The following is an 18,768-nucleotide window of genomic DNA, read 5'->3' on the forward strand; positions in this document are numbered from 1 at the left end:
CAGACCGATAGTCAATTACCGACTGTTCTGGAGATCGGAGGGGTCCTAAGCGGGCTGTCACTCCTGAGACCAGTTTATCTCGGAAGGTGTGGGCCAGAGAGCTAAGGCAAGGCGAGTCGGGCCTCATTCTGGAGATCGTGAAGGTTGTTCTAGCGGCCGGACAACCAGCAAGATACTTATCCCCTATAAGTTTTTACAAACTGGAGTTCTCCTTTACGACTTGGCCTGTTTTAACCTTATTGACCAAGCCCCATTTTATAAATCTGACATTTGCCTCTATGTGGTAATAACTTTGAAATGCTTTTACTGATCCGTGCAATTCAAAGATTGTTTTTGTGACATATTGTGCTTTATTTTGGTTGATATATTCAGAACACAGTACCTACAGTGAAATATGGTGGAGGTTCAATGATGTTTTGGGGTTATTTTACTGCCTCGGACACTGGGCGTCTTGAATGTGTGCAAGACATCATTAAATCTGAGGATTACCAACAGATTTTGGGTCGCACTCTAAAGCCCAGGGTCAGAAAGCTGGGTTTGCATCCGAGATCTTGGATCTTCCAGCAGGACAATGACCCTAAACATACGTCAAAAAGCACCCAGAAATGGATGGCAACAAAGCGCTGGAGAGTTCTGAAGTGGCCAGCAATGAGTCCAGATATAAATCCCATTGATCACCTGTGGAGAGGTTGGGAAAAGGCGCCCTTCCAATAAGAGAGACCTGGAGCAGTTTGCAAAGGAAGAGTGGTCCAACAGCCCGGCTGAGAGGTGTAAGAAGTTTATTGATGGTTATAGGAAGCGACTGATTTGTTATCTTTTCCAAAGGGTGTGCAACCAAATATTAAGTTAACCCCTTAAGGACCAGGCCATTTTACACCTTTTTTTGCAAATCTGACCACTGTCACGTTAAACACTAACTCTGGAATGCTTTTAGTTATTCTGATTCAGAGATTGTTTTTTCGTGACATATTCTACTTTAACATAGTGGTAAAATTTTGTGGTAACTTGCATCCTTTCTTGGTGAAAAATCCCAAAATGTTATGAAAAAATTTAAAATTTAGCATTTTTCTAACTTTGAAGCTCTCTGCTTGAAAGGAAAACGGATATTCAAAATATTTTTTTTTTGGGTTCACATATAAATTTTATGATGCAAACATAAAGTAGGCATATTGAGTTTTTACTTTTGGAAGACACCAGAGGGCTTCAAAGTTCAGCAGCAATTTTGAAATTTTTCACAAAATTTTCAAACTCACTATTTTTCAGGGACCAGTTCAGTTTTGAAGTGGATTTGAAGGGTCTTCATCTTAGAAATACCCCAAAAAAGACCCCATTATAAAAACTACACCTCCCAAAGTATTCAAAATGACATTCAGTAAGTATTAACCCTTTAGGTGTTTCACAGGAATAGCAGCAAAGTGAAGGAGAAAATTCAAAATCTTCATTTTTTACGCTCGCATGTTCTTGTAGACCCAATTTTTGAATTTTTGAAAGGGGTAAAAAGGAGAAAATTTTTACTTGTATTTGAAACCCAATTTCTCTCGAGTAAGGACATACCTCATATGTCTATGTAAAGTGTTCGGCGGGCGCAGTAGAGGGCTAAAGCCTAAAATACTTGGTTTTCCAAAATTTTTACATTTTTAAAAAGGGTAATAGCAGAAAATACCCCCAAAATTTAAAGCCCAATTTCTCCCGATTCAGAAAACACCCCATATGGGGGTGAAAAGTGCTCTGCTGGCGCACTACAGGTCTCAGAAGAGAAGGAGTCACATTTGGCTTTTTGAAAGCAAATTTTGCTCTGGGGGCATGCCGCATTTAGGAAGCCCCTATGGTGCCAGAACAGCAAAAAAAAAAACCCACATGGCATACCATTTTGGAAACTAGACCCCTCGGGGAACGTAACCAGGGGTAATGTGAACCTAAATACCCTACAGGTGTTTCACGACTTCTGTATATGTAAAAAAAATTAGCTGAAAATTTGTACCAATTTCTCCCGAGTACGGCGATACCCCATATGTGACCCTAAACTGTTGCCTTGAAATAAGACAGGGCTCCAAAGTGAGAGCGCCATGCGCATTTGAGGCCTGAATTAGGGACTTGCATAGGGGTGGACATAGGGGTATTCTACGCCAGTGATTCCCAAACAGGGTGCGTCCAGCTGTTGTAAAACTCCCAGCATGCCTAGACAGTCAGTGGCTATCTGGCAATACTGGGAGTAGTTTTGCAACAGCTGGAGGCTCCGTTTTGGAAACAGTGGCGTACCAGACGTTTTTCATTTTTATTGGGGAGGGGGGCTGTATAGGGGTATGTGTATATGTAGTGTTTTTTTTACTTTTTATTTTATTGTGTGTTAGTGTAGTGTTTTTAGGGTACAGTCACACGGGCGGGGGTTCACAGTAGTTTCTGGCTGGCCGTTTGAGCTGCGGCAGAAAATGTGCCGCAGCTCAAACTTGCAGCCGGATACTTACTGTAAACCTCCGCCCATGTGAGTGTACCCTGTACATTCACATGGGGGGGGGGGGGGGGGGACAGACATCCAGCTGTTGCAAAACTACAACTCCCAGCATGTACGGTCTATCAGTGCATGCTGGGAGTTGTAGTTTTGCAACCGCTGGAGGCTCCGTTTTGGAAACAGTGGCGTACCAGACGTTTTTCATTTTTATTGGGGAAGGGGGCTGTGTAGGGGTATGTGTATATGTAGTGTTTTTTACTTTTATTTTATTTTGTGTTAGTGTAGTGTAGTGACATCCAGCTGTTGCAAAACTACAACTCCCAGCATGTACGGACAGCGGAAGGGCATGCTGGGCCTTGTAGTTATGCAACAGCTGGAGGCATACTACTTCGGCTGGGGATGCTGGGGATTGTAGTTATGCAACAGCTGGAGACACACTGGTTTGCTATTTTACTCAGTGTGCCTTCAGCTGTTGCAAAACTACAACTTTCAGCAGTCACCGACAGCCAACAGGCATGCTGGGAGTTGTAGTTATGCAACCAGCAGATGCACCACTACAACTCCCAGCATGCACTTTAGCTGTTTGTGCAAGCTGGGAGTTGTAGTTATAAAACAGCTGAAGGTACACTTTTCCATAGAAAAAATGTGCCTCCAGCTGTTGCAAAACTATAAGTCCCAGCATGCCCATAAGGGAATGCTGGGAGCTGTGGTGGCCTGCCTCCTGCTGTTGCATAACTACAGCTCCCAGCATGCCCTTTTTGCAAGCTGGGAGCTGTTGCTAAGCAAGAGCAGGAGGCTGTCACTCACCTCCTACTGCTGCTGCTGCTCCACGCCGCGCAGGTCAGTCCCGCCGTCGCTCCTGGGGCCCCGATCCCAACATGGACGCCGGGGATCGGGGTCCCCAGCACCCGGGGTCTTCTTCCCGCACCCGCTCACGTCCTCCGGAAGAGGGGCGGAGCGGGTTGCGGGAGTGACACCCGCAGAAGGCGCCCTGATTAGTCGGCAGGGAAACCTCACCCCTGCTGGCTCTGGCTGTTCAGGGCCGTCTCTGACAGCCCCGATCAGCCAATAATTCCGGGTCACTGGAGACCCGATTAACCCGGAATCCGCCGCAGATCGCTGGACTGAATTGTCCAGCGATCTGCGGCCATCGCCGACATGGGGGGTCATCATGACCCCCCTGGGCGATATGCCCCGATGACTGCTGAACGATTTCAGCAGGCATCGAGCACCTGTCCGCTCCAGATGGCTGCGCTGGGCCGGTAAAACACATGACGTTCTCATACGTCATGTGTCCTTAAGGACTCGGAAATGGAGACGTATGAGAAAGTCATGTGTCCTTAAGGGGTTAAGGGTGCCAATAATTTTGTCCAGCCCATTTTTGGAGTTTGGTGTGAGATTATGTCCAACTTGCTTTTTTCCCGCCATTGTTTGGTTCAGTTCCAATACACACAAAGGGAATAAACATGTGTATAGCAAAACATATGTGTTACTGCAATCCTTTCTGTGAGAAAAACTTTTAATATTTTCTAGAAAAATGTCAGGGGTGCCAACATTTACGGCCATGACTGTATATTTATCACACACACAGTATATATAGAGATAGATAGTGTGTGTAATATATATATATATATGTATATATATATTTTACACACAGTATATATTATATATTACACTATATTTAAATATTACACACACAATAATAGAAATGGTGAAAGCGCACAACATTTTTAATGGATGTAAATTTTATAAATTAAAATCTGGTAAGGAGGGGACTAATGGAAGATTAATATTAATTTAACTGGAATACCCCTTTAATTCTCATGTGTGCTTGCTGGTGTGTATATGTTGAATTGCACACAGCTACTGGTTTTCTCAAAATACAATATATTAAAGTGGTCACCGCAGTGTGAAGATACTAGCAATTGCTTAACCCCTTAAGGACCGGGGTTTTTTCCGTCTTTGCATTTTCGTTTTTTGCTCCTTGCCTTTAAAAAATCATAACTCTTTCAATTTTGCACCTAAAAATCCATATGATGGCTTATTTTTTGCGCCACCAATTCTACTTTGTAATGACGTCAGTCATTTTGCCCAAAAATCTACGGTGAAACGGAAAAAAAATCATTGTGCGACAAAATTGAAAAAAAAAACGCCGTTTTGTAACTTTTGGGGGCTTCCGTTTCTACGTAGTACATTTTTCAGTAAAAATGACACCTTATCTTTATTCTGTAGGTCCATACGATTAAAATGATACACTACTTATATAGGTTTGATTTTGTCGGTCTTCTGGAAAAAATCATAACTACATGCAGGAAAATTAATAAATTTTAAATTGTCATCTTCTGACCCCTATAACTTTTTTATTTTTCGTGTATGGGGCGGTATGAGGGCTCATTTTTTGCGCCGTTATCTGAAGTTTTTAACGCTACCATTTTTGCATTGATAGGACTTATTGATTGCTTTTTATTCATTTTTAAATGACATAAAAAGTTACCAAAAATGCACTATTTTGGACTTTGGAATTTTTTTGCGCGCACGCCATTGACCGAGCAGTTTAATTAATGATATATTTTTATAATTCGGACATTTCCGCACGCGGTGATACCATATATGTTTATTTTTATTTACACTGTGCTTTTTATTTTTATTGGAAAAGGGGGGTGATTTAAACTTTTAATAGGGGAGGAGTTAAATGATCTTTATTCACTTTTTTTTTGCAGTTTGGTCCCATAGGGACCTATAACACTGCACACACTGATCTTTATCATTGATCACTGGTTTCTCATAGGAAACCAGTGATCAACGATTCTGCCGCATGACTGCTCATGCCTGGATCTCAGGCACTGAGCATTCATTCGGCGAACGGACAGCGAGGAGGCAGGTAGGGGCCCTCCCGCTGTCCTGTCAGCCGCGGCTATCCCGAACAGCCCGATTGAGCTAGCCGGCAACTTTCACTTTCGCTTTTAGCCGCGCGGCTCAGCTCTGAGCGCGCGGCGCCGCGATCGGCGCTGCGCGCTATTAGAGGCGGGTCCCGGCTTCACTATCACGCCGGGCCCGCCGTGATATGAGAGCAGGACCAAGGACGTACCGGTACGTCCTTGGTCCTTAAGGGGTCAAAGGAATACTGTAGTAGAATATAACTTATTCTCTATCTGAAGGATAGGGGATAAGTTCTAGATCGCGGGGGGTTGACCGCTAAGGCCCTCCGCAATCTCCTGTACAGGGCCGTGGCAGTCTTCAGGAAGCCCCATCCCGATCCCAAATAACAATTGATATGACATGCTAGTGATTGTTGACCCCCTTTGTTGCATTAGTAAGTTTGCAGTGACTTCTGCAGTGACAGAAGTAAAGTCTACACACTCTTCTAAGCTGGTATAGTAAAGTCTGCACACTCTCCTGACCTGGTATAGTAAAGTCTGCACACTCTCCTGACCTGGTATAGTAAAGTCTGCACACTCTCCTGACCTGGTATAGTAAAGTCTGCACACTCTCCTGACCTGGTATTGTAAAGTCTGCACACTCTCCTGGCCTGGTATAGTAAAGTCTGCACACTCTCCTGACCTGGTATAGTAAAGTCTGCACACTCTCCTGACCTGGTATAGTAAAGTCTGCACACTCTCCTGACCTGGTATAGTAAAGTCTGCACACTCTCCTGGCCTTGTATAGTAAAGTCTGCACACTCTCCTGGCCTGGTATAGTAAAGTCTGCACACTCTCCTGACCTGGTATAGTATAGTCTGCACACTCTCCTGACCTGGTATTGTAAAGTCTGCAAACTCTCCTGGCCAGGTATAGTAAAGTCTGCACACTCTCCTGGCCTGTTATTGTAAAGCCTGCAAACTCTCCTGGCCAGGTATAGTAAAGTCTGCACACTCTCCTGGCCTGTTATTGTAAAGCCTGCAAACTCTCCTGGCCAGGTATAGTAAAGTCTGCACACTCTCCTGGCCTGTTATTGTAAAGCCTGCAAACTCTCCTGGCCTGGTATAGTAAAGTCTGCACACTCTCCTGGCCTGTTATTGTAAAGCCTGCAAACTCTCCTGGCCAGGTATAGTAAAGTCTGCACCCTCTCCTGGCCTGGTAAAGTAAAGTCTGCACACTCTCCTGGCCTGGTATAGTAAAGTCTGCACACTCTCCTGGCCTGTTATTGTAAAGCCTGCAAACTCTCCTGGCCAGGTATAGTAAAGTCTGCACCCTCTCCTGGCCTGGTATAGTAAAGTCTGCACACTCTCCTGACATGGTATAGTAAAGTCTGCACACTCTCCTGGCCCGGTATAGTAAAGTCTGTACACTTTCCTGACATGGTATAGTATAGTCTGCTCACTCTCCTGACATGGTATAGTAAAGTCTGCACACTCTCCTGGCCCGGTATAGTAAAGTCTGCACACTTTCCTGGCCAGGTATAGTAAAGTCTGCACACTCTCCTTGGCTTGTATAGTAAAGTCTGCACCCTCTCCTGGCCAGGTATAGTAAAGTCTGCACACTCTCCTTGGCTTGTATAGTAAAGTCTGCTCACTCTCCTGGCCAGGTATAGTAAAGTCTGCACCCTCTCCTGGCCAGGTATAGTAAAGTCTGCACACTCTCCTTGGCTTGTATAGTAAAGTCTGCTCACTCTCCTGGCCAGGTATAGTAAAGTCTGCTCACTCTCCTGGCCTGTTATTGTAAAGCCTGCAAACTCTCCTGGCCAGGTATAGTAAAGTCTGCACCCTCTCCTGGCCTGGTATAGTAAAGTCTGCACACTCTCCTGACCTGGTATAGTAAAGTCTGCACACTCTCCTGACCTGGTATAGTAAAGTCTGCACACTCTCCTGGCCTTGTATAGTAAAGTCTGCACACTCTCCTGGCCTGGTATAGTAAAGTCTGCACACTCTCCTGACCTGGTATAGTATAGTCTGCACACTCTCCTGACCTGGTATTGTAAAGTCTGCAAACTCTCCTGGCCAGGTATAGTAAAGTCTGCACACTCTCCTGGCCTGTTATTGTAAAGCCTGCAAACTCTCCTGGCCAGGTATAGTAAAGTCTGCACACTCTCCTGGCCTGTTATTGTAAAGCCTGCAAACTCTCCTGGCCAGGTATAGTAAAGTCTGCACACTCTCCTGGCCTGTTATTGTAAAGCCTGCAAACTCTCCTGGCCTGGTATAGTAAAGTCTGCACACTCTCCTGGCCTGTTATTGTAAAGCCTGCAAACTCTCCTGGCCAGGTATAGTAAAGTCTGCACCCTCTCCTGGCCTGGTAAAGTAAAGTCTGCACACTCTCCTGGCCTGGTATAGTAAAGTCTGCACACTCTCCTGGCCTGTTATTGTAAAGCCTGCAAACTCTCCTGGCCAGGTATAGTAAAGTCTGCACCCTCTCCTGGCCTGGTATAGTAAAGTCTGCACACTCTCCTGACATGGTATAGTAAAGTCTGCACACTCTCCTGGCCCGGTATAGTAAAGTCTGTACACTTTCCTGACATGGTATAGTAAAGTATGCACACTCTCCTGACATGGTATAGTAAAGTCTGCACACTCTCCTGGCCCGGTATAGTAAAGTCTGCACACTTTCCTGGCCAGGTATAGTAAAGTCTGCACACTCTCCTTGGCTTGTATAGTAAAGTCTGCACCCTCTCCTGGCCAGGTATAGTAAAGTCTGCACACTCTCCTTGGCTTGTATAGTAAAGTCTGCTCACTCTCCTGGCCAGGTATAGTAAAGTCTGCTCACTCTCCTGGCCTGGTATAGTAAAGTCTGCACACTCTCCTGGCCTGGTATAGTAAAGTCTGCACACTCTCCTGGCCTGGTATAGTAAAGTCTGCACACTCTCCTGGCCTTGTATAGTAAAGTCTGCACACTCTCCTGGCCTTGTATAGTAAAGTCTGCACACTCTCCTGGCCTTGTATAGTATAGTTCACACTCTTCTGGCCTGGTATAGAATAATCTGCACACTCTTCTGGCCTTGTATAGTATAGTTCACACTTTCCTGGCCTGGTATAGAATAATCTGCACACTTTCCTGGGCTGGTATAGTAAAGTCTCCGGCCTTGTTGCGTTGCTCTATTGTGCAGCACAGCCACATGGGAGGGAGCACTTGGAATAAGTGACTTCCCTCAAGTAACGGGAAGGGTTTTTTTTTTTCCCCCTCCTCACCTTCTAATAGCCATAATAATTTCAATTTCCCCCCCCTACAGACCTATGTGAGGTCTAGCTATAAGCTGACAATCAAAGACCCTTGGTCCTTCACGAATTACATCTATTATGTAAACATTAAAGGGGTTTTACCATCTTATTTCATCAAAGTTTCTGGCGGCCGGTGTGATGAAAAAAGGAGTGCCTCTGTAGTCGGTTACAGGGGCACTGTTTTCTACATTACACCGGAGGTGGTCGGGAAAGCCAAAAGCAGCTGAGGTGGGTTAGTTATGCATAACTCCCATTGACTCTAATGGGAGTTACACAAACGGTGTAGTGCCGTAGTTTATGTGACTCTAGGAATTACGTGAGCTACTTGGCTCGTGGTGCTACACTGGTTGCAAAACACCCATTGAAATCAATGGGAGTTATGCAAGATGGCAAAAATTATTGTACAACCACTCCTGTGCTTCCCACCTATTACCTTGTGAAAATAGAAGTGAGTAAGTGGTGATCGACTTCTTATATCATCAACTTGTGCTTATAACAGGCAATTTATCTGCCGATGTAAAAGTAGCCTAAGCCTTTTTCCCAAAATTATACATTCCTTCTACATCAAATTTTTATACCTGCTCCACTCCTTCGTGTGCCCATTTCAGAAATGTAACTCCATTCATTTGTACTAGGGTTATAACATTCAACTGTGCTAAGACACTGTCGTGATGCCCCATCGTAACCTCCAACAGCATATAGCATACCTGGAAAGTACAAAAAATGAACATTGCGGCATTAGAGATCTTAAACACTCTTCGTTTAAGTTCTTAAATGACAAATATTTACACAGTTACCTCCGACAACACCAACTCCAACACTACTTCTTCTAGTGTTCATTGGTGCTACATGGAACCATTCATTTGCCTTCACATTATAAGCTTCAACAGTCGCCAGACCTGCAAAGACATAAGCAAAGACTATAGTTTCATCACAGGGGTTATCCAGCTATAGAAAAACCAAAACATTTTTCCAAAGCAGCACCACCACACCTGCCATCATGTTGTGTTAGGCATAACCCCCACCTCCAGAAAGCAGGATGACAAATTGCTTTATCTTCTTTTCGAGCACTAAACTACTTACAAAAAGTATGTAGAGAAATTTAACAATAAGGAGTACGTGTATACGTGGGCTTAGTTTGCCTTGGTTCATTTACCAATCAAAATTTTTTTTTTGGGGGGGGATGACACTGTTTAATGCTATGCCATAGCATAGCACTGATCAGTATTATCGGTGCTCTACATATACAGGCTGTCATGGTTGCCTGTAAACCTGGAGCACCAATCCAACGGCATGGAGCCAGGTGAGGGCCCTTTGGCCATTATGTCAGCTGATTGAAAAAATGTGGTCCCTATCAGCCCGGAGCTAGCCAGCAATTTAATTTTTTAGATTTTAGATGCTGCAATCTACTTTTCATGTAGCATCTGAAGGGTTAATGCCGTGGGTGGGATGAGTGGCTGCCTCCATGCTAGTTTTGCACTCTGCTAAAGGAAATAGCTGGATCCTACATGGCCAGCAATTGAAGGCTAAGTGCTAGCCCAAGAGAGGTATAATCCCTACACTAGATCACCTTTGCGGTGGGATGCTAAACAATATTTGGCCAAATGGTATGCTAAGAACCTCTGACTATATAGAAGTATTGCAGTGTAATATTTTGTTTATTTAATATAGTTGTATTTGTAAGTCATTTGTATGCCATAGCAGCATGCACCTGTATACTTTTAACATCTAGATTTGTTGTGTTAGATGTGCTGACAAATTTTTGGTTTCGGCATTAGTGGTAAGTCCTGGCTGCTGATAGCGGACGGTACCTACTGGGTATAAAGCATGCTGACAGTGCCTACTGGGTATAAAGCATGCTGACAGCAGACGGTGCCTACTGGGTATAAAGCATGCTGACAGCAGACAGTGCCTACTGGGTATAAAGCATGCTGACAGCAGACAGTGCCTAGTGGGTATGAAGCATGCTGACAGCAGACGGTGCCTACTGGGTATAAAGCATGCTGACAGCAGACGGTGCCTACTGGGTATAAAGCATGCTGACAGCAGACGGTGCCTACTGGGTATAAAGCATGCTGACAGCAGACAATGCCTACAGGGTATAAAGCATGCTGACAGCAGACCGTGCCTACAGGGTATAAAGCATGCTGACAGCAGACAGTGCCTACTGGGTATAAAGCATGCTGACAGCAGACCGTGCCTACTGGGTAGGAAGCATGCTGACAGCAGACCGTGCCTACTGGGTAGGAAGCATGCTGACTGCAGACCGTGCCTACTGGGTAGGAAGCATGCTGACTGCAGACCGTGCCTACTGGGTAGGAAGCATGCTGACTGCAGACCGTGCCTACTGGGTAGGAAGCATGCTGACTGCAGACCGTGCCTACTGGGTAGGAAGCATGCTGACTGCAGACCGTGCCTACTGGGTAGGAAGCATGCTGACAGCAGACAGTGCCTACTGGGTAGGAAGCATGCTGACAGCAGACAGTGCCTACTGGGTATGAAACATGCTGACAATGCCTACTGGGTATGAAGCATGCTGACAACAGACAGTGCCTACTGGGTATGAAGTATGCTGACAGCAGACAGTGCCTACTGGGTATTGCTGACAGCAGACAGTGCCTACTGGGTATGAAGCATGCTGTATTGTTAAGCCCTGTGTCGTTAAGCGGACACAGGCACTGTGGCATTTTCTGAAATATATTTTATGTTTTTGTTCTGAATCATTTCAATTCTGGTTGCCATGGCCTTCTCTGCTAGTTTATACAAATATATTGGGGAATATTTACTATTGCAAATGAGCTAGAATTCTAAGATGAGCTGTCTTACTGAGAAATGTAGTGACTTTGCAGGAAATCGTGCCTGGTTTGGGTGCGACTGTGCACTTAAATTGTAATATGAGTAAAATTTTGGTGTAAATTAAGCCAACTAATAGTTCATGTAACTAGACCGTGTAAAGATGCACCAGATTTACCAAGAGCATGATACATTGTGACAAATCTGGTACTTTTTTAGACTGTCTAGTCGTAGAATTACATTAACCCCTTAAGGACCCAGCCAATTTTCCCTGTAAGACCCGGCCATTTTTTGAACATCTGACTACTTTCACTTTAAGCATTAATAACTCTGGGATGCTTTTACCTTTCATTCTGATTCCGAGATTGTTTTTTCATGACATATTCTACTTTATGTTAGTGGTAACATTTTGTCGATACTTGCATCGTGTCTTGGTGAAAAATTCCAAAATTTGATGAAAAAATTGAAAATTTTTTATTTTATTTTTTTAACTTTGAAGCTCTCTGCTTATAAGGAAAATGAATATTCCAAATAAATTATATATTGATTCACATATACAACATGTCTACTTCATGATTGCATCATAACGTTGATATGTTTTTACTTTTGGAAGAGATCAGAGGGATTCAAAGGTCAGCAGCAATTTTCCAATTTTTCACAACATTTTCAAAATCAACATTTTTCAGGGACCCATTATAAAAACTGCACCCCTCTAAGTATTCAAAATGACATTCAAAAGGGTTGTTAATCCTTTAGGTGTTTCACAGGATTAGCAGCAAATTGAAGGAGAAAATTCAAAATATTCATTTTTTACACTGGCATGTTCTTGTAGACCCAGTTTTTGAATTTTTACAAGGGGTAAAAGGAGAGAAATCTTCCTCAAATGTGTAACCCAATTTCTCTTGAGTAAGGAAATACCTCATATGTGTATGTCAAGTGTTCGGCGGGCGCAGTAGAGGGCTCAGAAGGGAAGGAGCGACAATGGGATTTTGGAGAGTGAGTTTTTCTGAAATGGTTTTTGTGGGGCATGTCACATTTAGGAAGCCCCTATGGTGCCAGAACAGCAAAAAAAAAAAAAAAAAAAAAAAAAACACCTGGCATACTATTTTGGAAACTACACCCCTCAAGGCACGTAACAAGGGGTCCAGTGAGTCTTAACACCCCACAGGTGTTTCACGATTTTCTTGTTAAAGATGGATGTGTAAAGGATTTATTTATTTTTTTCCACTAAAATGCTAGTTTTCCCCAAAATATTAAATTTTTACAAGGGATAATAGGACAAAATGCCCCCCAAAATTTGTAACCCCATCTCTTCTGAGTATGAAAATACCCCAAGTGTGGACGTCAAGCGCTCTGCTGGCGCACTACAATGCTCAGAAAAGAAGGGGTCACATTTGGCTTTTGAAAAGCAAATTTTGCTGAAATGGTTTTTGGAGGGCATGTCACATTTAAGAGGCCCCTATGGTGCCAGAACAGCAAAAAAAAAAAAAAATAAATAAAAAACACATACTATTTTGGAAACTACACCCCTCAAGGAACACAACAAGGGGTACAGTGAGCCTTAACACCTCACAGGTGTTTGACGACTTTTTGCTAAAGTCAGATGTGTAAATGAAAAAAAATGTTTCACTAAAATGCTGGTTTTCCCCCAAATTTTACATTTTTACAAGGGGTAATAGGAGAAAATGACCCCCAAAATGTGTAACCCCATTTCTTCTGAGTATGGAAACACCCAATGTGTGGATGTCAAGTGCTCTGCTGGCGCACTAAAATGCTCAGAAGAGAAGGAGCTTTTGAAGACAGAATTTGGTTGGAATAGAAGTCGGGGGCCATGTGCGTTTACAAAGCCCCCCCTGTGGTGCCAGAACAGTGGACCCCCCCTACATGTGACCCCATTTTGGAAACTACACCCCTCACAGAATTTAATAAGGGATGCAGTGAGTATTTACACCCCACTGGCATTTGACAGATCTTTGCAACAGTGGGCTGTGCAAATGAAAAATTAAATTTTTCATTTTCACGGACCACTGTTCCAAAAATCTTTCAGACACCTGTGGGGGGTAAATGCTCACTGTACCCCTTATTACATTACGTGAGGGGTGTAGTTTCCAAAATGCGGTCATATGTTGGGGGGGGTCCATTGTTCTGGCTCTATGGGGGCTTTGTAAACACACGTAGCCTTCAATTCCGGACAAATTTTCTCTCCAAAATCCCAATGGTGCTCCTCTTCTGAGCATTGTAGTGCGCCCACAGAGCACTTTACATCCACATATGGGGTATCCTCTTACTTAGAAGAAATGGGGTTACAAATTTTGTGGGGCTTTTTTACCAATTTTTCCTTGTGAAAATGAAAAATTTTGGGTAACACCAGCATTTTAGTGAAAAAAATGATTTTATTTATTTTCCCATCCAACTTTAATGAAAATTCGTCAAACACCTGTGGGGTGTTAAGGCGCACTATACCCCTTGTTAAGTTCCGTGAGGGGTGTAGTTTCCAAAATGGGGTCACGTGTGGGTATTTTTTTTGCGTTTATGGCAGAACCGCTGTAAAATCAGCCACCCCTGTGCAAATCACCAATTTAGGCTTCAAATGTACATGGTGTGTTCTCACTCCTGAGCCTTGTTGTGTGCCCGCAGAGCATTTTACGCCCACATATAGGGTATTTCCATACTCAGGAGAAATTGAGTTACAAATTTTGGGGGGTCTATTTTTTTCCTTTTAACACTTGTGAAAATAAAAAGTATGGGGCAACACCAGCATGTCAGTGTAAAATTTTTAAATTTTTTTACACTAACAGGCTGTTGTAGCCCCCAACTTTTCCTTTTCATAAGGGGTAAAAGGAGAAAAAGCCCCCCAAAATTTGTAACGCAATTTCTCCCGAGTACGGAAATACCCCATATGTGGCCCTAAACGGTTTCCTTGAACTTGCTCCAAAATCAGAGAGCAACATGCGCATTTGAGGACTAAATTAGGGATTGCATAGGGGTGGACATAGGGGTACTGTACGCCAGTGATTCCCAAACAGGGTGTCTCCAGCTGTTGCTAAACTCCCAGCATGCCTTGACAGTCAGTGGCTATCCGTAAATGCTGGGAGGAGTTGTTTTGCAACAGCTGGAGGCTCAGGTTTGAAAACACTGCTGTACAATACGTTTTTCATTTTTATTGGGGGGGGGGGGGGGGACGACAGTGTAAGGGGGTGTTTATGTAGTGTTTTACCCTGTATTATGTATTAGTGTAGTGTAGTGTTTTTAGGGTACATTCACACGGGCGCAGGTTTACAGTGAGCTTCCCGCTAGAGATTTGCTCTGCGGCGAAAAATTTGCCGCAGCTCATAATTGAAGCAGGAAACTTACTGTAAACTACCAAATCAAGAACAACAATAGCTAAATTATAAACCTTTTATTACAAAAAACCCTATTACAGAATAACTTACACAAATCCCCATAAAAACAGTAGATATCAATTAGTTCCCAAAGTACTGTAAACCTGCCCGTGTGAATGTACCCTGTACGTTCACATGGGGTGCAAACCTCCAGCTGTTTCACAACTACAACTCCCAGCATGTACTGACAGACCGTGCATGCTGGGAGTTGTAGTTTTGCAATAGCTGGAGGCACACTGGTTGGAAAACCTTCAGTTAGGTTCTGTTACCTAACTCAGTATTTTCCAACCAGTGTGCCTATAGCTGTTGCAAAACTACAACTCCCAGCATGTACTGATCGCCGAAGGGCATGCTGGGAGATCTAGTTATGCAACAGCCAGAGGTACGCAACTACAACTCCCAGCATGCACAGACAGCAAACTGCTGTGTGGGCATGCTAGGAGTTGTAGTTTTGCAAGATCTAGAGTGCTACAGTATAGAGATCACTGTGCAGTGATCTCTAAACTGTAGACCTCCAGCTGTTGCAAAACTGAAAATCCCAGCATGCCCAAACAGCTGTCTGGGCATGCTGGGAGTTGTAGTTTTGCAACATCTGGAACGCTACAGTCTCAGACTGTAGCCCTCTAGATGTTGCTAGGCAACTTACCGGCTTCCATCGGATCCAGGGAGCCGTCCTCTTCTGCCGCACGACATCACCACCCGCCGATCACCGCAGCCGATCCCGTCCCGCAGCTTCCACCGACGGGTAAGTGGATCTTCGGCTTACGGTCCCCCATTCTGCCCCGCCTATTGTGGGTGGGCGGGCAGGATGGGGAAAACGACCGTGGGTGTCTTAGACAACCACGATCCCCCTTATATTCCAGGTCATCATAGACCCGTATGACCCGGAATCGGCGCAAATCTCAAGTGTGAATTCACTTGCCATTTGCGCTGATCGATATCAGCAGTCACCCCAGTCCGTTCCCCGGTACACCCTGGGTCCTTAAGACCCAGGTACAGAAGGCGTATCCACACGCCCTAGGTCCTGTACGGGTTAAACTCAATTACAGTAAAGTTCTTTATACATCCATAGACCTAGCCATAACAAAAAAACAAAAAAAAACGCAGACAGCATTTACAAATAAGATTTACATTTTAAAGCAATAACTACACCACTTTTAAGGTGACAAGTCACATAACCAGCACTCTGTCATAAGCTCTTACCTGTACTGCCATCAAATCCTCCAACAGCATACAAAAGTCCATTGAGGACTGCAGCCCCAAGAGTACTTCTCCTGTCCTGCATGTTTGCCACACTTATCCATTGGTCCTTCACTGGGTCATATGAATCTACAGTACGAACTCTGAGAGAGCCATTGAATCCACCAACAGCAAACACGTGTCCGTTCATATAGACCACACCTTAAAAAAAATCAATAGTATATTTTATTTTCAAGTGTATCTTCAACCTGTATTAACACTTGCTATGTAAACGGTACATTATGCAACTTTTTAATATATAGCACTATATTTTTTTGAAAAGTAATTTTATATCAAAGTCACCCCCCCCGAGAACAGGGACCCCAGTCTTCTGTTACAATGATCTGAGAGTAGCGCATTTGCACCACTGCTCTATTCAGTCTTTATGGGGGCTGCCAGAAACAAAAAAAACAACAACATAATCAGTCCTGTATATAAGTGTAAATGTATATCATTATAAACATTATTACAATATATGAAAATAGCATGTGCACTGACTAATAAAAAGATCTGACCAACTAGTTATTAACCACAGGGCCCTTGTGGCTAAAATCGTTAATGTCTAACCATTTTGGCCTTGTGGGCTTTTAAGAGACATAACTCTTAATTTTCCATCCACAGTGTCATGTGTCTGTGGGCCCAATTTTACTTTGCAATGTCAACTTTCATTTTACCATGAAACATACAGTGAAGAAATTGAGGAAAAAAATGCAATTTTGAAATTGGACAAAAAAAGTTGAAATGGCTAATATAAGAAGCCAGGACTCACAGTAAATGCTGGGCAGTGGTGACTCTTTGGATCGCGCGATCATCATTAAGGTAAGGGTCTCACATGCCATATATGCAGCGTATTTCACTGTGGGCAAAATGCTGTGTATTCTTCTATGATTAAACACACAAGGCTACTGGCAGCAGCGAGGTTTGGAGGCGGGCCCACACGTCAGTCACATCGGCACGCTGGCCAGAGACTATGGGGGAGATTTATCAAAACCTGTCCAGAGGAAAAATTGGCGAGTTGCCCATAGCAACCAATCAGATCACTTTAATTTTTCACAGGCCTCTTTTAAAAATGAAAGAAGCGATCTGATTGGTTGCTATGGGCAACTCAGCAATATTTCCTCTGGACAGGTTTTAATAAATCTTCCTCAATATGTCATAGGTCACATGGTATCAAGGCGAGTGAAGCTATGATGCAGAGGGTGGGTGGATGTGATGTACATACTTTAGTAAATCCTTTTCACCCTGCTATCTGCCCACCCACTGCATCATAGCCACACACACCTGGAGACCATGTGGCAATAGACAGGGAAAAGTTCACCTTCTTTGTTACTGTTGCAGGTGCAGATACAGCAGTCATGCCCCCTCCCATAGACTTGCATTGAGGGGGCGGGGCGTGAAGTCATGAGGCGGTGGGGCTATGATGTCACAAGCTCCCGGCTCCAGCGTTCGGAACAGTTTGTTCCAAACGCTGAGCAGTGGAGTACCCCTTTAATGGAGCGTGAGACATGCCCAAGTGAATGGTGGTTAGCCTAAGTGAAGATTTACTAATTATTATTAAAAAAGAGGTTTAAGAAGGCGGTGCCCCTCGTTTGTTGCAGAGAATAAAAAAAGTTATTTGCGCTGTTCTGCGATCAACAGTAAAATCGGACTTTGCACAGTACCAAGGGCTCCTACTTTCCAGAGATCAGTGGGAGTCCCAGCACAGAGACATATTTTGATAACTTTCGGCATGCATCACTGTTACATACATCCATACAATAAATGTAAACTGTTTAATGCATCTTTGTGATGGTACCTATAGAATAACTGTAGTAACTACAGAATACTTCTAATACTTCTACCCTCTACCCACATATTACACAATAGTTTATAATTCATATAATTCAATGTGTTCTCTTCTACCATCACAAGAGATTCATCATGGTATACCATTGTAAAAAGATCAGCAATCTTGACATAGTTGCTATGTATAGTTATTGTTGTAAGCTAGGTCAAGGCTCATTGTCAGTGAAAACAATGCATAGGTGAACAAACCTGATCTGCATCTCCTTGATGGCAGTTCAGCCACTTGGTGCCACTGTTCCTCTTTGAAATCATAGCACTCCACGCTGCGGATTGCCTTGGGAGCCTGGCCTCCAACCACAACCATTAACTGCAGAAGAAGAATAGAAACTAGTTAAAAGCTCCCCTTGTGTTACTTGCCAGCATACACATAACATATACAAAATAAAGTGCTACTCTATATTCATTATTACACAATATTTTAGTTAATTTCTAAGCAACACTGCATACAAAGTCCGGCTACACTTATCTACAGACAAGATGCAAGAAAACTGCAGTATTCAGAGAAGTTTACTGAGTTATTACTATTATATCAGAACCCCTGAGGACCACAGTATTTATGGGCCACACAAAAGATTTTCAACTGTTTGGATTAAACATAAATCAAAATCATAAAATCATATACAGCAGAAGCACGCTTTCTTCTTATATTCTATGGGACATTTTTCTGATACAATATACTTGATGTATTTTATGTGCTTTCACATGCATGGTAAACTTGTTTCCCACACAGCACTCAGGTATCACATATCCCTTAGCACAATACACAATATCCTTATGTAGTCCTGACATGTTAGGAACATAATTATACACTGGGAACAAACTCCAATGTGACATGATCCGTTCTCCCACACTATTGTTACTCATCCCTTTCCCACCCTAGAATTCCCACATTTACTCTGTGACTCTATATG

The 18,768-nt window shown here is 43.4% G+C and overlaps 1 protein-coding gene and 1 long non-coding RNA gene across 6 annotated transcripts in view; one reads left to right on the top strand and one right to left on the bottom strand.

Moving 5' to 3' along the window:
• The window catches only part of LOC130358288 (uncharacterized), a 128,812-nt gene that overhangs the window by 26,692 nt on the left and 83,352 nt on the right, over positions 1–18,768 (top strand). For both annotated transcript variants that reach the window (XR_008889451.1, XR_008889452.1), the window contains exon 2: positions 16,634–16,831. This is a non-coding gene — a long non-coding RNA (uncharacterized LOC130358288). The remainder of the gene's footprint in view (positions 1–16,633; positions 16,832–18,768) is intronic.
• The window catches only part of KLHL2 (kelch like family member 2), a 223,970-nt gene that overhangs the window by 13,880 nt on the left and 191,322 nt on the right, over positions 1–18,768 (bottom strand). For all 4 annotated transcript variants that reach the window (XM_056561229.1, XM_056561221.1, XM_056561215.1 and 1 more), the window contains 4 exons: positions 18,047–18,164; positions 15,977–16,174; positions 9,395–9,496; positions 9,176–9,304 (listed from right to left, as the gene is read on the bottom strand). In XM_056561229.1, the coding sequence (XP_056417204.1) occupies positions 9,176–9,304; positions 9,395–9,496; positions 15,977–16,174; positions 18,047–18,164 (547 nt within the window). The remainder of the gene's footprint in view (positions 1–9,175; positions 9,305–9,394; positions 9,497–15,976; positions 16,175–18,046; positions 18,165–18,768) is intronic.

Source organism: Hyla sarda, chromosome 1, assembly GCF_029499605.1.
Source record: "Hyla sarda isolate aHylSar1 chromosome 1, aHylSar1.hap1, whole genome shotgun sequence".
In the NCBI taxonomy this organism is placed as follows: Eukaryota; Metazoa; Chordata; class Amphibia; order Anura; family Hylidae; genus Hyla; species Hyla sarda.